This window comes from Arachis ipaensis, chromosome B4 (assembly GCF_059453495.1).
Source record: "Arachis ipaensis isolate K30076 ecotype BB chromosome B4, ASM5945349v1, whole genome shotgun sequence".
NCBI lineage: Eukaryota > Viridiplantae > Streptophyta > Magnoliopsida > Fabales > Fabaceae > Arachis > Arachis ipaensis.
The window spans coordinates 36,165,888-36,189,009 of record NC_142439.1 but is presented as its reverse complement, the minus strand read 5'-3'; the positions used below and the strand labels follow the sequence as shown (position 1 = coordinate 36,189,009).

The following is a 23,122-nucleotide window of genomic DNA, read 5'->3' as shown; positions in this document are numbered from 1 at the left end:
AGCCTCATCAAGCGGATCCTTGTTGATACGGGGGTAGACTCGAACATCATGTTCCGCAATGTATTCGACGCCTTGGGTCTAAGGGACACCGACTTAAAGACTCACCAACACGGCGTTGTAGGGCTAAGAGACCACTTCATCAAACCGGACGGGATAATCTCCCTGCCGAGCTCCGTGGGACAGGGCCAAGGTAGAAGAACGGTAATGGCAGAATTTGTGATCCTACGAGACTCCACGACTTACAACATCATCCTAGGGAGGAAGACCATCAACAACCTAGGGGCGATCATCAGCACAAGGATGCTGATAATGAAGTTCATAACTGAAGAAGGATCAGTAGGGTCTGTAAGGGGAGACCTGGAAACGACAGTCGCTTGCGACAATGCCAGTCTCTCGTTGACAAAGAAATCCAAAGAAGCGTCAGGAGTGTTCCTCGCCGACTTGGATGCCAGAGTCAACGACAAGCCGAGACCCGAACTAGAAGGGAGTCTGGAGAAGTTTAGAGTCAGCGACACTGAGGAGAAGTTCACCTTCATGAACAGAAACCTCCCCCACGAGCTGAAAGAACCTTTGATAGAAATGATCAGGGCTAATGGTGACCTATTTGCCTGGACACCGGCCAACATGCCGGGGATAGACCCCCAACTCATGTCGCACCATTTGGCCGTCAAGCCAGAAGCCAGACCGGTGGCCCAGAGGAGGAGGAAGATGTCACAGGAGAGAGCAGAAGAGGTGGCCAAGCAGACAACCAGCCTTCTCGAAGCAGGATTCATCCGGGAACTTGATTACTCGACCTGGCTGTCAAACGTAGTCTTAGTAAGAAAGCATAATGGGAAATGGAGGATGTGCATGGATTATTCTGATCTCAACAAGGCATGCCCCAAGGATTGCTACCCCCTACCCAACATTGATGAACTCGTCGACGCGGCAGCGGGGTACCGGTATCTGAGCTTTATGGATGCCTATTCCGGATATAATCAGATACCGATGCACCGGCCAGGCGAGGAAAAAATGGCGTTCATAACGCCAAGAGGAATCTATTACTACAAGGTAATGCCCTTCGGCCTAAAGAACGCAGGGGCCATATACCAGAGGTTGATGAACAAGATATTCGGCGATATCATTGGTAAAACGGTGGAAGAGTACGTGGACGACATCCTTGCTAAGACCACCCGACCCGAAGACCTTCTGAGCGACCTGGAAAGCGTATTCACGGCTCTCCGACGACACAGCATGAGGCTCAACCCTCTCAAGTGTGCCTTTGCCATGGAGGCCGGAAAGTTCCTAGGATTCATGATAACCCAAAGGGGGTGGAAGCCAATCCTAAAAAATGCCAAGCAATACTCCAAATGAAGAGCCCAGGCTGTGTCAAGGACGTCCAGAGACTGGCGGGAAGGCTCACCGCGCTATCTCGCTTCCTCGGGGCGTCGGCTGCAAAAGCCCTATCTTTCTTCAACCTAATGAGAAAGGGTATAGCATTTGAATGGACCCCGGCATGCGAGGAAGCGTTCAACCATTTCAAAAATATACTGGCAACACTGTCTGTGCCCGGTAAACCTGTGGTTGGAGAACCACTCTACCTGTACCTGGCTGTAACGGAGGAAGCACTGGCGGCGGTCTTGGTGCGGGAAGAAGCGAAAGCCCAACAAACAATTTACTTTGTGAGTAAAGTGCTGCAAGGAGCAGAACTTAGGTATAGCAAGTTAGAGAAACTAGCACTAGCGCTCCTAACCTCTTCCCGCAGGCTACGACAATACTTCCAAGGTCACCAAGTGGTCGTAAGAACGGACCAGGGAATTCGTCAAGTGCTCTAAAAACCCGACCTAGCGGGAAGGATGATGACCTGGGCCATCGAGCTGTCCCAATATGATTTAAGGTACGAGCCTCGACATGCAATTAAGGCGCAAGCAATGGCATACTTCCTGGTGGAAGTAACCAGAGACCCAACCGAGGACACGGGCACACTGTGGAAGCTCCATGTTGACGGAGCTTCCAACCAGATGTCCGGGGGCACCAGAATCATCTTAGAGAGCCCAACTGGGGTCATCTACGAGCAATCGGTCAAGTTCGAGTTTCCAGTGTCAAACAACCAAGCAGAGTACGAAGCCCTCCTAGGCGGCTTGATTTTAGCCCGGGAAGTCGGGGCTACGAGGCTAGAAGTATGCAACGACTCACAGATCGTCACGTCGCAAGTGAATGGAAGCTACCAAGCTAGAGATTCGCTATTACATAAGTACTTAGAGAGGGTTAAAGAACTGAGCAAACAGTTTGAGGAGGTCACGGTCCAACACGTTCCAAGGGAGAGGAACACACGGGCAGACCTCCTATCCAAGCTAGCGAGCACAAAACCTGGAATCGGCAACCGCTCCCTCATTCAAGGCATCACGAGAGAACCAGTGGTTGCCCTCCACCTGACCGAGATAAGCCCCTCCTGGATGAACTCCATCACCGATTTCTTGCAAAACGGCAAACTCCCTGGAGGCGAGAAGGAAGCTAAAACGATAAGAAGGGAGGCTGCCAAGTACACGGTCATACAGGGTCCACTATTCAAAAAGAGACTTAGTCAACCTCTGCTGAAGTGCCTACACCCCGACCAGACGGACTACGTGCTCAGAGAAATCCACGAGGGGTGCTGTGGTCACCACATCGGGGGCAAAGCCCTAGCAAGGAAGCTCATCCGAGCTGGATACTACTGGTCGTCGATGATGGAAGACTCCAAGGAGTTCGTGAAAAAAATGCATGAAGTGCCAAGAGAACGCTAACTTCCACAGAGCACCGGCCACTGAGCTGAGCCTGATGACATCCTCCCGACCCTTCGCACAGTGAGGAGTTGACCTCTTAGGACCTTTCCCGATTGGTCCAGGGCAAGTCAAATATCTCATAGTCGCCGTCGACTATTACACCAAATGGATAGAGGCCGAGCCACTGGCCACTATCTCCTCATCCAATTGTATAAAGTTCATGTGGAGGCAAGTGATAACTCGGTTCGGCATCCTGGAAGTCGTCATCTCAGACAACGGGACGCAGTTCACCGATAAGAATTTTGTAGAGTTCCTCGTCGGCTTGGGCATCAAACAGAAATTCTCCTCAGTAGAGCATCCCCAGACAAACAGACAAGTCGAATCCGCAAATAAGGTCATCTTGCTGGGCCTGAAGAAGCGGCTAGACAACAAGAAAGGAGCATGGGCTGATGAGCTCGCCTCTGTCCTCTGGTCCTAGCGTACAACCGAGCAGTCCGCCACGGGAGAAACCCCTTTCCGCCTGACATACAGGGTAGACGCAATGATACCTGTAGAGATCAGCGAGCCAAGTCCACGGTTACTTTTCAAGGGGGTGGAAGAAGCTGTAGAGAAGGACCTAGTAGATGAGACCAGGGAGAAGGCCCACCTGTCAGAAGTAGCACTAAAGCAAAGAATGGCCCTGCGCTACAACACCAAAGTGCTCAAGAGGGAATTTGAGCAGAACGACCTCGTCCTACGACGCAATGACATCGGCCTACCGGCCCAGGGAGAAGGCAAACTGGCGGCAAACTGGGAAGGCCCCTACAGGGTCAAAGAAGTGATTGGCAAAGGCGCCTACAAATTGGAAAAGCTCGATGGAAGGGAGGTCTCGAGAACTTGGAATGCGGACAACCTGAGAAGGTTTTACCCCTAGATCAAGCACGCCGGCCAGGCAATCTAACGAAATTAATCACTTACCTTTGTATCTGCCATGGTAACAGACTTGCTTAATTACCGATTAATCTTTACTTGTCATTTCTACCAAATTTATTTCTATTATTCTTTTTCCTACTTACACATCACACGACAACAAGTTCCACGATGCGTTAAACGGAACCACAATACGGCACCCTGGGACTGATCACCCCGGGGGCCACCTAAACCAAAGCCATTACAAATGGCTACGACGATAACAAAAGGCCATGACCTGGCTCCGCCGAACTACCAACACAACGGTAAACAAACACGAGCGCAAAGCTCACACCAACAAACGGTAACACGACGAAGTAAAAACACTACCAGAGGGAAAGACTACGATAACAATAAGCCGACCAAGGGACTTTTTAAGTATAACAATATAAACAAGTTCTACAACAAAAACCACAAATCCATACAAAAACATAAGGCACAAGAGCTCATTTCTTCGGCATGTCAACAATCTTGCCATCCTTGATCGTCTTGAAAACTCCGATCGCTGATGTGTCAAAGTCGGGAGCCACGATCTTCACCTGGGCCTTAAGGGCCTCCTCAGTCATGAAGATCGCGTTCTTTCTCTGCTCTCTAGTCGCCTTATGTTTCTTCTTAAGCTCCTCAACCTCGGCTTGAACAGCCTTAGCCAACGAGACGGCCTCGTCACGTTCTTTCTCCAAAGCCACCACCCGACCTTGCGTGGCATTAAACTGGCTCTCTAGAGTCATCTCCCGCTCGGTTAAACGGGACACGGTCTCATCAGAGGCTTTCATCTTTTCCTCGGCAGACACAGTTTTCTCCTCGGCAACCTTGAGTTTTTCCCCCGCCTCGGACAGCTGCTCCTGAAGCAATTCGACTTGAACTTTGAATTCATTGTTGGCCGTGGCAGCAGATTCAAGCTTTCTTCGTAGTGATGCATTCCCGACAACTCGAACTCGGCCTTCCGAGCTATCACAGCTCCCCAAAGAAGCGTGCGGTTCATCCACCTCGCCTGCCCCGCCTATTCGGTGCCGAGGAAGTGATCTTTTGTGCCGGGGATCAGTTGGGAGTCGATGAAAGCCCCAGCATTGAAGTTTCTCTCCATCATAGTAAGAGTTCTGGTGCACAAAATTGTGATGTCCAGGCTCAAACTATTCCTGGCACGTGAGCAACTTGGTACGCGTAATCGTGATTACACATTCATAATTTGTCACAACTTCGATACAACTAACCAGCAAGTGCACTGGGTCGTCCAAGTAATACTTTACGTGGGTAAGGGTCGAATCCCACGGAGATTGTTGGTATGAAGCAAGCTATGGTCACCTTGCAAATATCAGTTAGGCAGATATAAATTGATAATGGTGTTTTCGAATAATAAATAATAGAATAGGGATAGAGGTACTTATGTAAATCATTGGTAGAAATTTCAGATAAGCGAATGGAGATGCTTTTCGTTCCTCTGAACCTCTGCTTTCCTGCTATCCTCATCCAATCAGTCTTACTCCTTTCCATGGCTGGCTTTATGTGATACATCACCACTGTCAATGGCTACTTTCGGTCATCTCACGGGAAAATGATCCAATGCCCTGTCACGGCACGGCTAATCGTCTGGAGGCATCACCCTTGTCAATGGCTTCATCTTATCCTCTCAGTGAATAATATGCTCACGCACCCTGTCACGGCACGGCTATTCATCTGTCGGTTCTCGATCATGCTGGAATAGGATTTACTATCCTTTTGCATCTGTCACTAACGCCCTGCAATCGCGAGTTAGGAGCTCGTCACAGTCATTCAATCATTGAATCCTACTCAGAATACCACAGACAAGGTTTAGACTTTCCGGATTCTCTTGAATGCCGCCATCATTCTAGCTTACGCCACGAAGATTCTGGTTAGAATATCTAAGAGATATTCATTCTAGCTTATTTCATGTAGAACAGAAGTGTTTGTCAGGCACGCGTTCATAAGGGAGAAGGATGATGAGCGTCACACATAATCATCACCTTCATCACGTTCTTGGGTGCGAATGGATATCTTAGAAGCGAAATAAGAAGAATTGAATAGAAAATAGTAGTACTTTGCATTAATCTTTGAGGAACAGCAGAGCTCCACACCTTAATCTATGGAGTGTAGAAACTCTACCGTTGAAAATACATAAGGGAAGGTCCAGGCATGGCCGAGATGGCCAGCCCCCAAAGTCTAAGAACAATGCGTTCAAAGATGATCCTAAGATCCTAAGATGATCAAAAGATGCCTAATACAATAGTAAAAGGTCCTATTTATAATAAACTAGCTACTAGGGTTTACATGAGTAAGTAATTGACGTATAAATCCACTTCCTGGGCCCACTTGGTGTGTGTTTGGGCTGAGCCTGAGTGTTGCACGTGTAGAGGTCCTTCTTGGAGTTGAACGCCAGCTTTTGTGCCAGTTTGGGCGTTCAACTCTGGTTTTGGCTCCTTTTCTGGCGTTGGACGCCAGATTTGGGTAGAAAGCTGGCGTTGAACGCCAGTTTACGTCATCTATTCTTGGCCAAAGTATGGACTATTATATATTTCTGGAAAGCGCTGGATGTCTACTTTCCAACGCAATTGGAAGCGCGCCATTTCGAGTTCTGTAGCTCCAGAAAATCCACTTTGAGTGCAGGGAGGTCAGAATCCAACAGCATCAGCAGTCCTTTTTCAACCTCTGAATCTGATTTCTGCTCAAGTCCCTCAATTTCAGCCAGAAATTACCTGAAATCACAGAAAAACACACAAACTCATAGTAAAGTCCAGAAATGTTAATTTAACATAAAAACTAATGAAAACATCCCTAAAAGTAACTAGATGCTACTAAAAACGTACTAAAAACAATGTCAAAAAGCGTATAAATTATCCGCTCATCACAACACCAAACTTAAATTGTTGCTTGTCCCCAAGCAACTGAAAATCAAATAGGATAAAAAGAAGAGAATATACTATAAATTCCAAACTATCAATGAAACAGAGCTTCAATCATATGAGCGGTACTTATAGCTTTTTGCCTCTTGAATAGTTTTGGCATCTCACTTTATCCATGGAGGTTCAGAATGATTGGCATCTATAGGAACTTCAAATTTCGAATAGTGTTATTGACTCTCCTAGTTCAGTATGATGATTCTTGAACACAGCTTTTTTTATGAGTCTTGGCCGTGGCCTTAAGCACTTTGTTTTCCAGTATTACCACCGGATACATAAATGCCACAGACACATAATTGGGTGAACCTTTTCAGATTGTGACTCAGCTTTGCTAAAGTCCCCAATTAGAGGTGTCCAGGGTTCTTAAGCACACTCTTTTTTTGCTTTGGACCTTGACTTTAACCGCTCAGTCTCAAGTTTTCACTTGACACCTACACGCCACAAGCACATGGTTAGGGACAGCTTGGTTTAGCCGCTTAGACCAGGATTTTATTCCTTTAGGCCCTCCTATCCACTGATGCTCAAAGCCTTGGGATCCTTTTTGTTTGCCCTTGCCTTTTGGTTTTAAGGGTTATTGGCTTTTTGCTCTTGCCTCTTGGTTTTAAGAGCTTTTGGCTTTTTCTGCTTGCTTTTTTCTTTTTCTTTCTAATTTTTTTTTTCGCCTATATTTTTTTTTTCTGCAAGCTTTGTTCTTTGCTGCTTTTTCTTGCTTCAAGAATCATTTTTATGATTTTTCAGATTATCAAATAACATGTCTCCTAGTCATCATTCTTTCAAGAGCCAACATATTTAACATTCTTAAACAACAACTTCAAAAGACATATGCACTATTCAAGCATACATTCAGAAAACAAGAAGCATTGTCACCACATCAATATAATTAAACTAAGTTCAACGATAAATTCGAAACTCGTGTACTTCTTGTTCTTTTGAATTAAAACAGTTTTTATTTAAGAGAGGTGATGGATTCATAGGACATTCATAACTTTAAGACATAGTTACTACTACCAATGATCATGTAATGAAGACACAAACATAGATAAGCACATAACATAGAAAACAAAAAACAGAGAAAGTAAGAGCAAGGAATGAATCCACCTTAGTGATGGTGGCGTTTCCTTCTTGAGGAACCAATGATGTCCTTGAGCTCTTCTATGTCTCTTCCTTGTCTTTGTTGCTCCTCCCTCATTGCTTTTTGATCTTCTCTTATTTCATGAAGCATGATGGAGTGCTCTTGATGTTCCACCCTTAGTTGTCCCATATTGGAACTCAATTCTCCTAGGGAGGTGTTGATTTGCTCCCAATAGTTTTGTGGAGAAAAGTGCATTTGAGGCATCTCAAGGATCTCATGGTAATGAGCTTCATACGCCTCTTGAGCTCCATGAGTAGGCTCTCTTGCTTGCTCCATCTTTTTCTTAGTGATGGGCTTGTCCTCTTTGATGAGGATATCTCCCTCTATGTCAATCCCAGCCGAATTGCATAGGTGGCAAATGAGGTGAGGAAAGGCTAACCTTGCCATAGTGGAAGACTTGTCAGCCACCTTGTAGAGTTCTTGAGGTATAATCTCATGAACTTCCACCTCTTCTCCAATCATGATGCTATGGATCATGATGGCCCGGTCTATAGTAACTTCAGACCGGTTGCTAGTGGGAATGATTGAGCATTGAATGAACTCCAACCATCCTCTAGCTACAGGCTTGAGGTCCAATCTTCTTAGTTGAACCGGCTTGCCTTTGGAGTCAATCTTCCATTGAGCTCCTTCTACACATATGTCCATAAGGACTTGGTCCAACCTTTGATCAAAGTTGACTCTCCTTGTGTAGGGGCGTGCGTTCTCTTCCATGTATGGCAAGTTGAATGCCAACCTCACATTTTCCGGACTAAAATCTAAGTATTTCCCCCGAACCATTGTAACATAGTTCTTTGGATTCGGGTTCCTACTTTGATCATGGTTCTTGGTGATCCATGCATTGGCATAGAACTCTTGAACCATTAGGATGCCGACTTGTTGGATGGGATTTGTTAGAACTTCCCACCCTCTTCTTTGAATTTCATGTCGGATCTCTGGATACTCATTTCTTTTGAGTTTGAAAGGGACCTCAGGGATCACCTTCTTCTTGGCCACAACATCATAGAAGTGGTCTTGATGGGCTTTGGAGATGAACCTTTTCATCTCCCATGACTCGGATGTGGAAGCTTTTGTCTTCCCTTTCCCCTTTCTAGAGAATTCTCCGGTCTTAGATGCCATCAATGGTAATGGAAAAACAAAAAGCTTATGCTTTTACCACACCAAACTTAGAATATTGCTCGCCCTCGAGCAATAAACAAAAGAATAGAAGAAGAAGAAGAAGAAATATAGAGAGGGAGAGGGAGATGTGGTTTCGGCCAAGAGGAGTGTAGAGGGGTGTGTTGTGTGAATTTGATGAAGAATGGAGGTCTTTATATAGGGAAGGGAGGGGGGTTAAGGTTCGGCCATATGGGTGGGTTTGGGTGGGAAATTGGTTTTGAATTTTGAAGGTAGGTGGAGTTTATGAGATAGGTTTATGGGGAAGAGTGGATGGATGTGAGTGGTGAAGAGGTGATGGGGAAGAGAGATTGAGGTGATTGGTGAAGGGTTTTTGGGGAAGAGTGTTTATGGGGTTGTGTGAAAGAGAGTGGTGAGAAGAAGTGAGTGGAAGTAGGTGGGGATCCTGTGGGGTCCACAGATCCTGAGTGGATCCTGTGGGGTCCACAGATCCTGAGGTGTTCAAGGAATTACATCCCAGCACCCATTAGGCATGTAAAAAATGCCTTTGTACCCAACTCTGGGCGTTCAGCGCCAGGTTGGTGGCCATTTTGGGCGTTCAGCGCCCATTTGTGTGCCATTTCTGGCGTTGAACGCCAGAACCATGCCTGTTCTGGCGTTCAGCGCCCAGAAGTTGCCCATTTTGGGCGTTCAGCGCCAGAACCATGCTCTGTTCTGGCGCTGAATGCCAGACAGATGCTCCTCCAGGGTGTGATTTTTCTTCTGCTGTTTTTGATTCCGTTTTCAATTTTTATATTTATTCTGTGACTCCACATGATCATGAACCTAAGAAAATATGAAAAACAATAAAAATAAGAATTAGATAAACATTGGGTTGCCTCCCAACACGCGCTTCTTTAATGTCAATAGCTTGACAGTGGGCTCTCATGGAGCCTCACAGATGTGCAGAGCTTTGTTGAGACTCTCCAACACCAAACTTAGAGTTTGGATATGGGAGTTCAACACCAAACTTAGAGTTTGGTTGTGGCCTCCCAACACCAAACTTAGAGTTTGACTGTGGGGGCTCTGGTTGACTCTGCTTTGAGAGAAGTTTTTTCTGCTTCCTCTCCATGGTTGCAGAGGGAGATCCTTGAGTTTTAAACACAAGGGAGTCCTCATTCCATTGAAGGACTAGTTCACCTCTGTCAACATCAATCACAGCTCTTGCTGTGGCCAGGAAAGGTCTTCCTAGGATGATGGATTCATCCTCTTCCTTTCCAGTATCCAGGACTATGAAATCAGCAGGGATGTAAAGGCCTTCAACCTTTACTAACACGTCCTCTACTTGTCTATATGCCTGTTTTCTTGAGCTGTCTGCCATCTCTAGTGAGATTTTAGCAGCTTGCACCCCATAGATTCTCAGTTTCTCTATTACAGAGAGGGGTATGAGGTTTATTCCTGAACCAAGGTCACATAGAGCCTTAAAGATCATGGTGCCTATGGTACAGGGTATTATGAACTTTCCAGGATCCTGTCTCTTTTGAGGCAATGTCAGTTGATCCAGATCACTTAGTTCATTGATGAACAAGGGAGGTTCAAATTCCCAAGTATCAATGCCAAATAATTTGGCATTTAGCTTCATGATTGCACCAAGAAACTTGGCAGTTTGCTCTTCAGTGACATCCTCATTCTCTTCAGAAGAGGAATACTCATCAGAGCTCATGAAGGGCATAAGGAGGTTCAATGGAATCTCTATGGTCTCTAGATGAGCCTCAGAGTCCTTTGGTTCCTCAGAGGGAAGCTCCTTATTGACCACTGGACGTCCCAGGAGGTCTTCCTCCTTGGGATTCACGTCCTCCTCTCCCTCATTGGGTTCGGCCATTTTGCTTATGTCAATGGCCTTGCACTCTCCTTTTGGGTTCTCTTCTGTATTGCTTGGGAGAGTACTAGGAGGGATTTCAGTGATCCTTTTACTCAGCTGGCCCACTTGTGCTTCCAGATTTCTAATGGAAGATCTTGTTTCATTCATGAAACTTACAGTGGCCTTAGATAGATCAGAGACTAAGTTTGTTAAATTAGAAGTATTTTGTTCAGAGTTCTCTGTCTGTTGCTGAGTGGATGATGAAAAAGGCTTGCTATTGCTAAACCTGTTTCTTCCACCATTATTAAAGCCTTGTTGAGGCTTTTGATCCTTCCATGAGAAATTTGGATGATTTCTCCATGATGAGTTATAGGTGTTTCCATAAGGTTCACCTAAGTAATTCACCTCTGCTATTGTAGGGTTCTCAGGATCATAAGCTTCCTCTGCATAAGAAGCCCCTTGAGTACTGTTGGATGCAGCTTGCATTCCATGCAGACTCTGAGAGATCATATTGACTTGCTGAGTCAATATTTTATTCTGAGCCAATATGGCATTCAGAGTATCAACTTCAAGAACTCCTTTCTTCATAGGCGTCCCATTGCTCACAGGATTCCTTTCAGAAGTGTACATGAACTGGTTATTAGCAACCATGTCAATGAGTTCTTGAGCTTCTGCAGGCGTTTTCTTTAGGTGAATGGATCCACCTGCAGAAGTGTCCAGTGACATTTTTGATAGCTCAGATAAACCATCATAGAATATATCCAGGATGGTCCATTCTGAAAGCATGTCAGAAGGACACTTTTTGGTCAACTGTTTGTATCTTTCCTAAGCTTCATAGAGGGATTCACCTTCTTTCTGTCTGAAGGTTTGAACATCAGCTCTAAGCTTGCTCAGCTTTTGAGGAGGAAAGTACTTGGCTAAGAAAGCCGTGACCAGCTTATCCCAAGAGTTCAGGCTGTCTTTGGGTTGAGAATCCAACCATAATCTAGCTCTGTCTCTTACAGCAAAAGGGAAAAGCATGAGCCTGTAGACTTCAGGATCTACTCCATTAGTCTTAACAGTATCACATATCTGCAAGAATTCAGTTAAGAACTGAAAAGGATCTTCAGATGGAAGTCCATGAAACTTGCAGTTCTGCTGCATCAGAGAAACTAATTGAGGTTTTAGCTCAAAGTTGTTTGCTCCAATGGCAGGGATGGAGATGCTTCTTCCATGTAAATTGGAATTAGGTGCAGTAAAGTCACCAAGCATCTTCCTTACATTATTATTATTTTCGGCTGCCATCTCCTCTTCCTGTTCGAAAATTTCTGAAAGGTTATTTCTGGATTGTTGTAATTTAGCTTCTCTTAATTTTCTCTTCAGAGACCTTTCAGGTTCTGGATCCGCTTCCACAAGAATGTTCTTATCCTTGCTCTTGCTCATATGACAAAGAAAAAGGCACAGAAAAATAATAATAATAATAGAGATCCTTTATACCACAGTATAGGGATCCCTGTGTGAGTAGAAGAAGAGGGGGAGACAAAGAATGTAATATAATGGAAGAAACACAACTGTGAGGATGGCAGAGATGTGAGATGAGATGTTAGGATATGAATGAATAAATAGAATAAGATGGGGGAGGGATAATTTTCGAAAATTATTTTGAAAAAAAGTTAGTGATTTTCGAAAATGGTTTTTGAAAATTGTTAGTATTTTTTTTGAAATTTTTTTTTTAAAATTAAAAATAAAAATAAGAATAATTAGTTAAATAAAAAAAAGAAATTTTTGAAAAAGAGGGAAGATATTTTCGAAAATTAGAGAGAGAGAGAGTTAGTTAGGTGGTTTTGAAAAAGTTAAGAAACAAACAAAAAGTTAGTTAGTTAGTTGAAACAAATTTTGAAAAGATAAGAAGTTAGGAAGTTAGAAAAGATATTTTGAAAAGATATTTTTGAAAAAGATAAAAAGATATTTTTGAAAGGATATGATTGAAATTAGTTTTGAAAAAGATTTGATTTTTAAAATCTCAATTAATGACTTGATTCATAAGAAATCACAAGATATGATTCTAGAACTTAAAGTTTGAATCTTTCTTAACAAGCAAGTAACAAACTTCAAATTTTTGAATCAAAACATTAATTGCTACTGTTATTTTCGAAAATTTGGTATAAAAATAAGAAAAATATTTTTGAAAAATATTTTTGGAATTTTCGAAAATAACTAAGAATTTTGAAAAAGATTTGATTTTTGAAAAAGATTTTGAAAAAGATAAGATTTTCAAATTGAAAATTTGATTTGACTCATGAGAAACAATTTGATTTTAAAAATTTTTGAAAAAGTCAACTCAAATTTTCGAATTTGATGAGAGAAAAGAGGAAGATATTTTTTTGATTTTTTTGAATTTTTATGAAAAACATGAAAATTATGCAATGCATGAAATTTTTAGATCAAAACATGTGATGCATGCAAGAATGCTATGAATGTCAAGATGAACACCAAGAACACTATGAATGTCAAGGTGAACATCATAGACACAATTTTGAAAAACTTTTAATGCAAAGAAAACATGCAAGACACCAAACTTGGAATTCTTTAATGCTTAGACACTAAGAATTCAAGAATGCATATGAAAAACATGAAAAGACACAAAACAAAAAAAATCATCAAGATCAAACAAGAAGACTTACCAAGAACACTTGAAGATCATGAAGAACACTTGAATGCATGATATTTTTGAAAAAATGCAAGATGCATATGCAAGTGACACCAAACTTATGATATGACTCAAGATTCAAACAAGAAACAGAAAATATTTTTGATTTTTATGATTTTCTAATTTTTTTGGATTTTTTTGAAAATTTATTGAAAAGGGAAAATAAGGATTCCAAAATTTTTAATATAAATTCCAGGAATCTTGCATTATTAGTCTAAAGCTTCAGTCCAAAACACTAGACATGGCCAATGGCCAGCCAAGCTTCAGCATTTAACACCAGAGTATATTGCTCTTGATAACAAATTGCAAGCCTCAGTCCAAATAAATTTAGACATGGCTTTACAGCCAGCCAGGCTTCACATGCTTCATGAAACACTAGAATTCATTCTTAAAAATCTTGAATAAAATTTTTGAAAACATTTTTATTTTTTTTCGAAAACAGATGAGAGATTTTTGAAAATATTTTTGAAAGATTTTTGAAAACAAAACGAAAAGAAAATTACCTAATCTGAGCAACAAGATGAGCCGTCAGTTGTCCAAACTCGAACAATCCCCGGCAACAGCACCAAAAACTTGGTGCACGAAATTGTTATGTCCAGGCTCAAACTATTCCTGGCACGTGAGCAACTTGGTACGCGTAATCGTGATTACACATTCATAATTTGTCACAACTTCGATACAACTAACCAGCAAGTGCACTGGGTCGTCCAAGTAATACCTTACGTGAGTAAGGGTCGAATCCCATGGAGATTGTTGGTATGAAGCAAGCTATGGTCACCTTGCAAATCTCAGTTAGGCAGATATAAATTGATAATGGTGTTTTCGAATAATAAATAATAGAATAGGGATAGAGGTACTTATGTAAATCATTGGTAGAAATTTTAGATAAGCGAATGGAGATGCTTTTCGTTCCTCTGAACCTCTGCTTTCCTGCTATCCTCATCCAATCAGTCTTACTCCTTTCCATGGCTGGCTTTATGTGATACATCACCACTGTCAATGGCTACTTTCGGTCATCTCACGGGAAAATGATCCAATGCCCTGTCACGGCACGGCTAATCGTCTGGAGGCATCACCTTTGTCAATGGCTTCATGTTATCCTCTCAATGAATAATATGCTCACGCACCCTGTCACGGCACGGCTATTCATCTGTCGGTTCTCGATCATGCTGGAATAGGATTTACTATCCTTTTGCGTCTGTCACTAACGCCCTGCAATCGCGAGTTAGGAGCTCGTCACAGTCATTCAATCATTGAATCCTACTCAGAATACCACAGACAAGGTTTAGACTTTCCGGATTCTCTTGAATGCCGCCATCATTCTAGCTTACGCCATGAAGATTCTGGTTAGAAGATCTAAGAGATATTCATTCTAGCTTATTTCATGTAGAACAGAAGTGTTTGTCAGGCACGCGTTCATAAGGGAGAAGGATGATGAGCGTCACACATAATCATCACCTTCATCACGTTCTTGGGTGCGAATGGATATCTTAGAAGCGAAATAAGAAGAATTGAATAGAAAATAGTAGTACTTTGCATTAATCTTTGAGGAACAGCAGAGCTCCACACCTTAATCTATGGAGTGTAGAAACTCTACCGTTGAAAATACATAAGGGAAGGTCCAGGCATGGCCGAGATGGCCAGCCCCCAAAGTCTAAGAACAATGCGTTCAAAGATGATCCTAAGATCCTAAGATGATCAAAAGATGCCTAATACAATAGTAAAAGGTCCTATTTATAATAAACTAGCTACTAGGGTTTACATGAGTAAGTAATTGACGTATAAATCCACTTCCTGGGCCCACTTGGTGTGTGTTTGGGCTGAGCCTGAGTGTTGCACGTGTAGAGGTCCTTCTTGGAGTTGAACGCCAGCTTTTGTGCCAGTTTGGGCGTTCAACTCTGGTTTTGGCTCCTTTTTTGGCGCTGGACGCCAGATTTGGGTAGAAAGCTGGCGTTGAACGCCAGTTTACGTCGTCTATTCTTGGCCAAAGTATGGACTATTATATATTGCTGGAAAGCCCTGAATGTCTACTTTCCAACGCAATTAGAAGCGCGCCATTTCGAGTTATGTAGCTCCAGAAAATCCACTTTGAGTGCAGGGAGGTCAGAATCCAACAGCATCAGCAGTCCTTTTTCAACCTCTGAATCTGATTTCTGCTCAAGTCCCTCAATTTCAGCCAGAAATTACCTGAAATCACAGAAAAACACACAAACTCATAGTTAAGTCCAGAAATGTGAATTTAACATAAAAACTAATGAAAACATCCCTAAAAGTAACTAGATCCTACTAAAAACGTACTAAAAACAATGTCAAAAAGCGTATAAATTATCCGCTCATCAAGTTCCCTCAGGGCTAGAGGACGCCTTCTGCCTCTTGGGAGTGGGGATAAGCTTCAAGTCGGGATCCTCTTGTCGGGAGGTGGACGAATGCCCGATGCCGGCCATTTCCTCATGAACCGAGGAAGCATAAGACCCGGCAAAGTTTTTGTTAGACATCCCGGTGTCACGAGGTGAAGGCACTGACTGATCTTTCTTCTCCTCAGGAGGGTTCTCCGGTTTCTTGTCAACCTTCTCGTCGGCTTTCTCCTCATCACTCTCCTCCAGGAAGGTCTTATACAAATCCTCAAGCCTCGTCACCGAAGCCGACATCTCCACTGCATAGGACAAACAAACGTGTTAGTCGTGAAGCCGGAAAAACCAAATAAAAGCGATAACAATGAAAAAAACACAAGGCAAAACAGCTCACAAATATAATTCCTGGCGAACTCCCGCTCACCCATAAGGAGGTGGGGGTTCACATGGTTCTTCCTGAAAACAGCCCACAACACGTCGGCAATTCTCTTGTCCGTGGCAGACATTCCCTTGTAAGTCACCTTAATGAAGGTGTTAGACCCAGCCCCAAAACTCCAGTACGTTGGGATAAGCCGTTCCCCCTCCAACGACAAACAAAAGGGGTGGCGATCCTTGACTGGACGCACCTTAAAATACTTATCCTTGAACCCATGATATGAGTCCTCGAATAAGTCAAAGATCCTCCGACACTGGGCAGATCGGTAGGACATGAACCCCTTCCTCGCTTTCCCCACCTTGGAAGGATTTGTAAGGTTGAAGAAAAAGAGAAAAACATCAACAGACACCGGCAGCTCCAAATACTCGCATACCATCTCGAAACAACGGATGGAAGCCCAGCTGTTCGGGTGCAGCTGTGACGGCGCAACGGATATCCGGTTAAGGAGCGCCATTTGAAAAGAGGAAAACGGGATGCGAAATCCCACCTGGGTGAACATGGCCTTATAAATCCAGATCTAGTCGGCAACCCGGGGAGAGTGGAAATTAATTTTGTATAACCGCTCGCTGGGGGCAGGGACGAAGACGTCGTAATTAGCCTACTCGTCTGTCCCTCCGCACAGGTACTCGCCTTGTTGGAACTCCGTTAGCTCCTCCTCGGCCATCTGGTTTGGAGAGTCTTTTAAGTCGGAAACAACCCAAGCATATGGGTCATAGCCCGCGGCGGAGGTGGAAGCCCATGAGACGACACGAGGCATACCTACAGTGGGGTTACCACTTGGTTAGTCTAACAGGTCGGGAGCTCGGAAAAACCCAGAAACTATACTCAACCTACCCAAAAAGTAAAATCAAGTATGGCTAAGGCACAATCTAAGTCAAGAAAGTGGACATCTTGGAATGGTAACCCCCTAACGCACCTATTTAACACTAAAATTATCTAACATACGAATCAAGCAAGCAGCAAGGACAAGAAACAAGCACAAATAGCAAACGTACAGAAAAGCCAACAGTAAAGATAAGAGAACCTTGAAGCAGAAAAGAGAAGGGATCAATGTTTACCTGAATTGGTTGCGAAAACTTGGAAGAAAAAAGAGATGCACAAGGATGCTAGAACGAGGCTTTGGGATATTTGGGAGTGAAGAAGAAGAAAATAGGAGAAGCAAGAGTGGGAAAGGAAAACAAATGCAAAACTGTTTAAAACTGCCACTCAGGAAGCGCGAAAGGCCTAGGGGCAAAATAGTCTTTGCGCACAGGATTTTCCAACCCATTATGAGCATTTAATGCTCCGCACGAGGAACGAGGCGATAAACGGTCACCTCAGCAACAAACAGACACGCGCGCAAGAGGCACGTCCCCTCCACGGGCGGCCGACCTGGCGACAACACACGGAATAAGAGATAACGCGCCACCAACCATCTTCACAATCATTGCTGACGCGTTGGGGTCACTGTTACGGCCTGGCCCAAACCACTAGCGGGCCACCCGACCCGAGCACCACCCGACCCGGACGGTCGGGAGCGAGACGCTCAGTCGCCAACCCAGACACGCGTCCCTGACAACTACGATACAGCTGTGAGAAGGAGGCATCAAGGAAGGTGGGCCTGTCCTTGATGGGCCCACCTTTGACATGGTATATATGGGGAAGGTCCTGCCCTTTCCCCAGGGTACGTCACATACCACTCACCCTTTTTCACCTGCGCATCTTATTGACTTGAGCGTCGGAATGTCTTTGCAGGTGACACACCCCTCTCCACACGAAGAGCTCGGGACGTCGGCTGCACTCCCTCCAACCCAGCAACCTGGAATCAGGTGATTCCCCTCTCATCAACCGAAGTACCAACCTGAACCATCCGGTAGCCGACCTACCAAACAAGATCGAAATACAAAATTCGTGACTAACAACCACAATATTTTTTTGTATGGTTTCAACTCTTAATACATATTATTAAAATGCCATTAAAATATAAAGCCCTATACAATCCTCTTTAATGGTTTAATCCACTTATGTAACTACTGCATCCGTTGCTCACTTTTAGTTAACGTGTCTTATCTTGGGCAGTTTGTGTTCATTGCCTTCTTAAAGTAGGTTTCTTTTCAAATTGTACGGCTGTACTTGGTTTAGCGTTAACAAGAAGGAAGACACATTTGAGTATATTAAATATTTTCTTGTTATGTTTGAATATTTTTTTATTCTAAATATTAAAATAATTTTACGTTCTTAACGTGCGTTTATAGGAAGCTAGAAATTGTAGTTTTTCCATTTAAAAAATTATGTTAGAATTAAATTTATTTTTTATTAATTCTATCATTAATTTCCTTTTTTGTAGTCAATCTTTTAAATATATAATTATATTTTTTTATAAATTTTTTTATTCGATTCTGTTAAAATTTATAAGTATAATTCTTGTATATTAGTTTTATTATTATAATTTTATTATAATATAAATTATTATCCTATTAAAAAGAACAAAGTAAGTAAAAAACTAATTATAACTAATAATAAAATCATAAATAATTAAAATTTATAGTTTAAAATAGTATTAACTAAAAGAGTACTGAGAGTACTAAAAAAATTATAAATAATATAACTTAATAAAGTATATTTTGATATATTATTCATATATTATTTTTGTTTTTGATATAAAATATATTTTGTCAATTTTTATATGTTATTTTTCATTTAATAATTAATATTAATTTTATTATAAAATTAATTCATAAAATATATTTAAATATTTAAATTAAAATAATTATTTAAATTCATGTTATTTTTAATAAATTTTCACTTAAAAGTGATTTTGAACAATATAATCCAAATAACATTTATTTTATTATAATCTATTTTGATAGAAAGTTATCAAACATAAATCACATTAACACCAACTCACTTTTAACCAAAATCAATTTTACAAATTAATTTTATGCAATGTCATTTACAAACTTTAATCCAAATACACACTATATTCTACACATAAATATTGAAATAAATTGTTCTCAATTAATCTTCTCATTTTCTTTAAACCACTCAACTATGCTTTTATTATATATCTAAAATCATCTTTATTTTCAATATATAGAATATCACTTTCCAACAAAAGTGGAAGAAAAAATATGTTCAAGATCCTATAACTTATAGATATGTAAAGAAACACAAAATAAATCAGAAATAAATTTTTAATTCAATGACAATGCTTTAATATTTCACAATGGTGTTTGCTACGGTACGATGATAAATTCATACGTACTGATATGTTTAAAATATAAACAAATAACAATAAGACATGTGGAATTTATTTTCCACGTCAGCATTTAATTTTTTTTAAATATATAGTATATCACCACTTTTACTAAAATACCCTTTTCATTAAATAAAAATAAAAATAAAAAACATTTATTTATTTAATTTTATAAAAAAGACTTAAACATCCTTTCTTTATTTGATTAGACAAAAATATCCTTTTAAATTAATCAAATTTTAGAATTCAGTTAATCTTAATTTTATAGTTTCAAATAATTGAAACAACAAAACAAAAACATATTAAAAAAAACAAAAAATCAAAATTGTTCTTCATCCGTGTTAAACATATTAAAAAAATAAAAAACCAAAATTGTTCTTCATCTGGGTTTAGAAACCTTTAGTATTCTTCATCTTCTTCTCTCCTCTTCCTATCCTCTCTCTCTGTCTCTTAACCGTTTCCAAAAATCTCCTTCTCTGGAATCCGTCCATCGGAAAGTTCAGAAACTTGCCATCGTTGGAAGATCAACGCTTCTCCGTCGTTACCTCGGGGTTCGACTCTAGGGTTCATATTTTGGGATCTGATTCGTGGAGAAGGATTCAACACTTTTCCTCCCCTCTGAAGCACACCAAAACGGCAAAACCCTAGCAATAATTGACTGCATTGAGCTCGGTAGCTAGCCACCCACGAAATTTAAAGAACCTAAAGGAGAAGGAAGGCTAAACCACTCAACTGGGCAAACGCTGCGTTTTTCTCCTCTATGGAAGTTCTTTGAATGCCCCTTCACCCTCCATCGTCGAGCCCTGTCCAGCGCCTCTCCCTTTCTGGCAGCCACCGCGTCTTCCTCCACTCCTCCCTGTAATGACAAGTCATCTTAGGCTAGTTTCGCAAGCCTATTTCATTAGTTTTTATTTGGTTTTCATACATTTTTAGGCAACAAATAAGTGTTTGAGTGAGAATTTCATGCTTGTCTTGATTCAATCAAACATTGGTAATTTTATGCATTTTCATTAGATTTCTTGCAAGATTTAGTTGATAATATGAAAGATGCAAGATTTGATGATCATGCCAAGGCTTTGATGTATATGTTTGGTTGATTTCAGGTGAAAAATGAAGAGGAAGAAGGGTAGAGCAGAGTAACATTGCGTTCAAAGAAAGAACGCCACGCTCAGTAAGCGACGCGGACGCGCACAAGACGCCTACGCGTCAGGGGAAAAATTCGAAGATCCACGCGTACTGATGACAAGTCATCTTAGCCCATTTTAACTAGTCTTTTTCTTTAGTTTTCATTAGAATTATGCACTTTCTTGAGCTACAAGCAAGCTAATTGAGTAGATTTTCATGTTTCCCTTGATTGAACCAACCATATATGAATTCATGCCATTTCATGAGGTTTTAGGCTATATTTGTTGCATATTATGAAAGATTAAATATCTCATGATTTTGAGCATAGCTTTGATTAGTTTGGTTGATTCATGATAGGTGAAGAAAGCTTGGAGAAAGGTTGAAGCAAGAAGGAATGGCTAGAAGTGAAGAATGGGAGTTGAAATTGAACTTGGAGGCATGAAGTTAGCCCCAACGTTAGCCCCCTAACTTGGAGGCTAACGTTGGGCATGAAAATCACTCCCTGGGCTCCCCACGTTTGAGCCAACGTTAGCCCCCTAACTTGGAGGCTAACGTTGGCACATGACATTGCAAGGAAGAGGCCAACGTTAGCTCCAACGTTAGCCCCCTAACTTGGAGGCTAACGTTGGAGCTTGAAATTCATCCCTGGGCAAGCCAACGTTTGCGCCAACGTTAGCCCCCTAACTTGGAGGCTAACGTTGGCACATGAATCACAAAGGGAGGGGCACCAACGTTTGCGCCAACGTTAGCCCCCTAACTTGGAGGCTAACGTTGGCGCCACTAGCACTAAGCAAGGCCAACGTTAGGGTCAAAGTTAGACCCCTAACGTTGGCACCAACGTCCAAACCAGAGAAATCATGCTTGCTGCTATGAAAAGTTGGGGTCAAAGTTAGACCCCTAACTTTGGCCCTAACGTTGGGACCAACTATGGCTAACTTCAAAACCGGTTCAATTGGTTCACTTCGGTTCTTCTTCAAACTTCAAGAGCAATCAACCAAGGCCTCTTTCAACCCAATTCCACCAAGAACAAAGGCCCAACTCAAGGCTTGAAAATCATTTTGGAAAGTGTATAAATAGGATAGAATTCAAGTTATTAGGAGAGCTTTCCTTTTAGAATTTTCGTAATAGTTTTCGGAGAGCTTTTGACTTGAGTGAACTTTAATTTCTTGTTTTCATTGCTTTCAATTTCATTTTACGTTTGTCTTGGATCTTGGATTAGAGAATTGAAGAAATTCTGTTTCAATCTCAATCTTGGATCTCTCTGTTTCTTTACTGTTAATTGAATTGCATTTCCGGTTCATTGTTCTTCATCTCTTTTCTTTGCAATTTACAATTTCCTTGCTATTGTTCTTGTTGGATCTAGGAAGGCATTGAGATCTAGACTTGGTTTTCTAGTCTCTGGGTCCTGAGATCTAAATTTCCATTTTAATTCCCTGTTTACTGCTTCTTACGTTCATTTACCTTTCTGCTTCATTTCCGGTTCAATTCCAATTCCCTTTTACTCTTCTGTTTAATGCAATTTAACTTTTCCTTGATTAAATTCTGCAAATCCACATCCCAATCCCCTTTACATTTCAAGCAATTTACATTCCTTGCACTTTAAGATTCCGCAATTTACATTTCTTGCACTCTAATTTTCTACCATTTAATTTCTTGTTCTTTAAGATTCAGCAATTTAATTTCCTGCTCTCTTTAATTTCATGCGATTTACATTCTGCAAGTCACAAATCACTCAACCAACACTCGATTCGCTTGACTAAATCAACCACTAAACTAAAATTGCTCAATCCTTCAATCCCTGTGGGATCGACCTCACTCCCGTGAGTTATTATTACTTGATGCGACCCGGTGCACTTGCCGGTTAGTTTTGGGTGTTTTGGGAGAGATTTATGTTTCTCACCAAAATATCTCATCAAGTTTTTGGCGCCGTTGCCGGGGATTGATTAGATTGACAATGATTAAGTGAAGTGGTAATCTAGATCAAGCACTTTTTCTTTAATTTTGACTAACCCACTAACTGTTTGAATTTTTGCTTAAGCTAACTAAAACTTCATTCTAGCAGTAGATTGAAGTGTAACTGGTTTGTGTGCTCTTATGTTCTGCTTGTATGTCAGGTACAAGAAGAGCCATACCCAATTTTCATGAACAAGACGAAAGAACTCTCAGGAGGTTAAGAAGAGCTGAAAGGGGGAAAAGTATTGTTGGAGAAGAGGAATCAGACGAAGAATTCCACGAGATGGAAGGAGATACATCTAATCCAGAAGGAGGAGTCAATAATCAACCACAACAGCGGAGAGTATTGGCTTCCTATACCTTTGCAAATGCTAGACATTGTGGAAGTAGCATTCTCACCCCTAATGTCAATGCAAATAACTTTGAACTGAAGCCACAACTCATCACATTGGTCCAGAACAATTGCTCATTTGGGGGAGGACCATTGGAGGATCCAAATCAACATCTATCTACCTTCTTAAGGATCTGTGACACTGTCAAATCCAATGGCGTGAATCCTGAAACCTACAAGCTTCTGCTGTTCCCGTTCTCATTAAGGGATAAAGCTGCACAATGGCTTGAAACTTTTCCCCAAGGAAGTATCA

General features: G+C 41.6%; 1 protein-coding gene and 1 non-coding gene across 2 annotated transcripts; both read left to right on the top strand.

Moving 5' to 3' along the window:
• The first annotated feature begins 1,910 nt into the window (after positions 1-1,910).
• On the top strand, positions 1,911-3,219 carry LOC148567183 (uncharacterized). Its single transcript, XM_088484529.1, has 2 exons — positions 1,911-2,652; positions 2,864-3,219. The coding sequence occupies exons 1-2, from the start codon at positions 1,911-1,913 to the stop codon at positions 3,217-3,219; spliced, it is 1,098 nt and encodes a 365-aa protein (XP_088340655.1).
• An 8,250-nt stretch (positions 3,220-11,469) lies between these two features.
• Positions 11,470-11,577, top strand: LOC148567182 (small nucleolar RNA R71). The gene has a single exon (XR_015882392.1). It is a non-coding gene; the product is annotated as a small nucleolar RNA R71 (small nucleolar RNA).
• Positions 11,578-23,122: the final 11,545 nt, after the last annotated feature.

What these genes read in the sequence shown, in the direction of transcription:
- LOC148567183 (XM_088484529.1), top strand. Translation starts at nt 1,911, where the DNA reads ATGGCATACTTCCTGGTGGAAGTAACCAGAGACCCAACCGAGGACACG. An exon ending in CTGTGGTCACCACATCGGGG is followed by an intron (nt 2,653 to 2,863) that starts GCAAAGCCCTAG and finishes CGATTGGTCCAG; the next exon opens with GGCAAGTCAAATATCTCATA.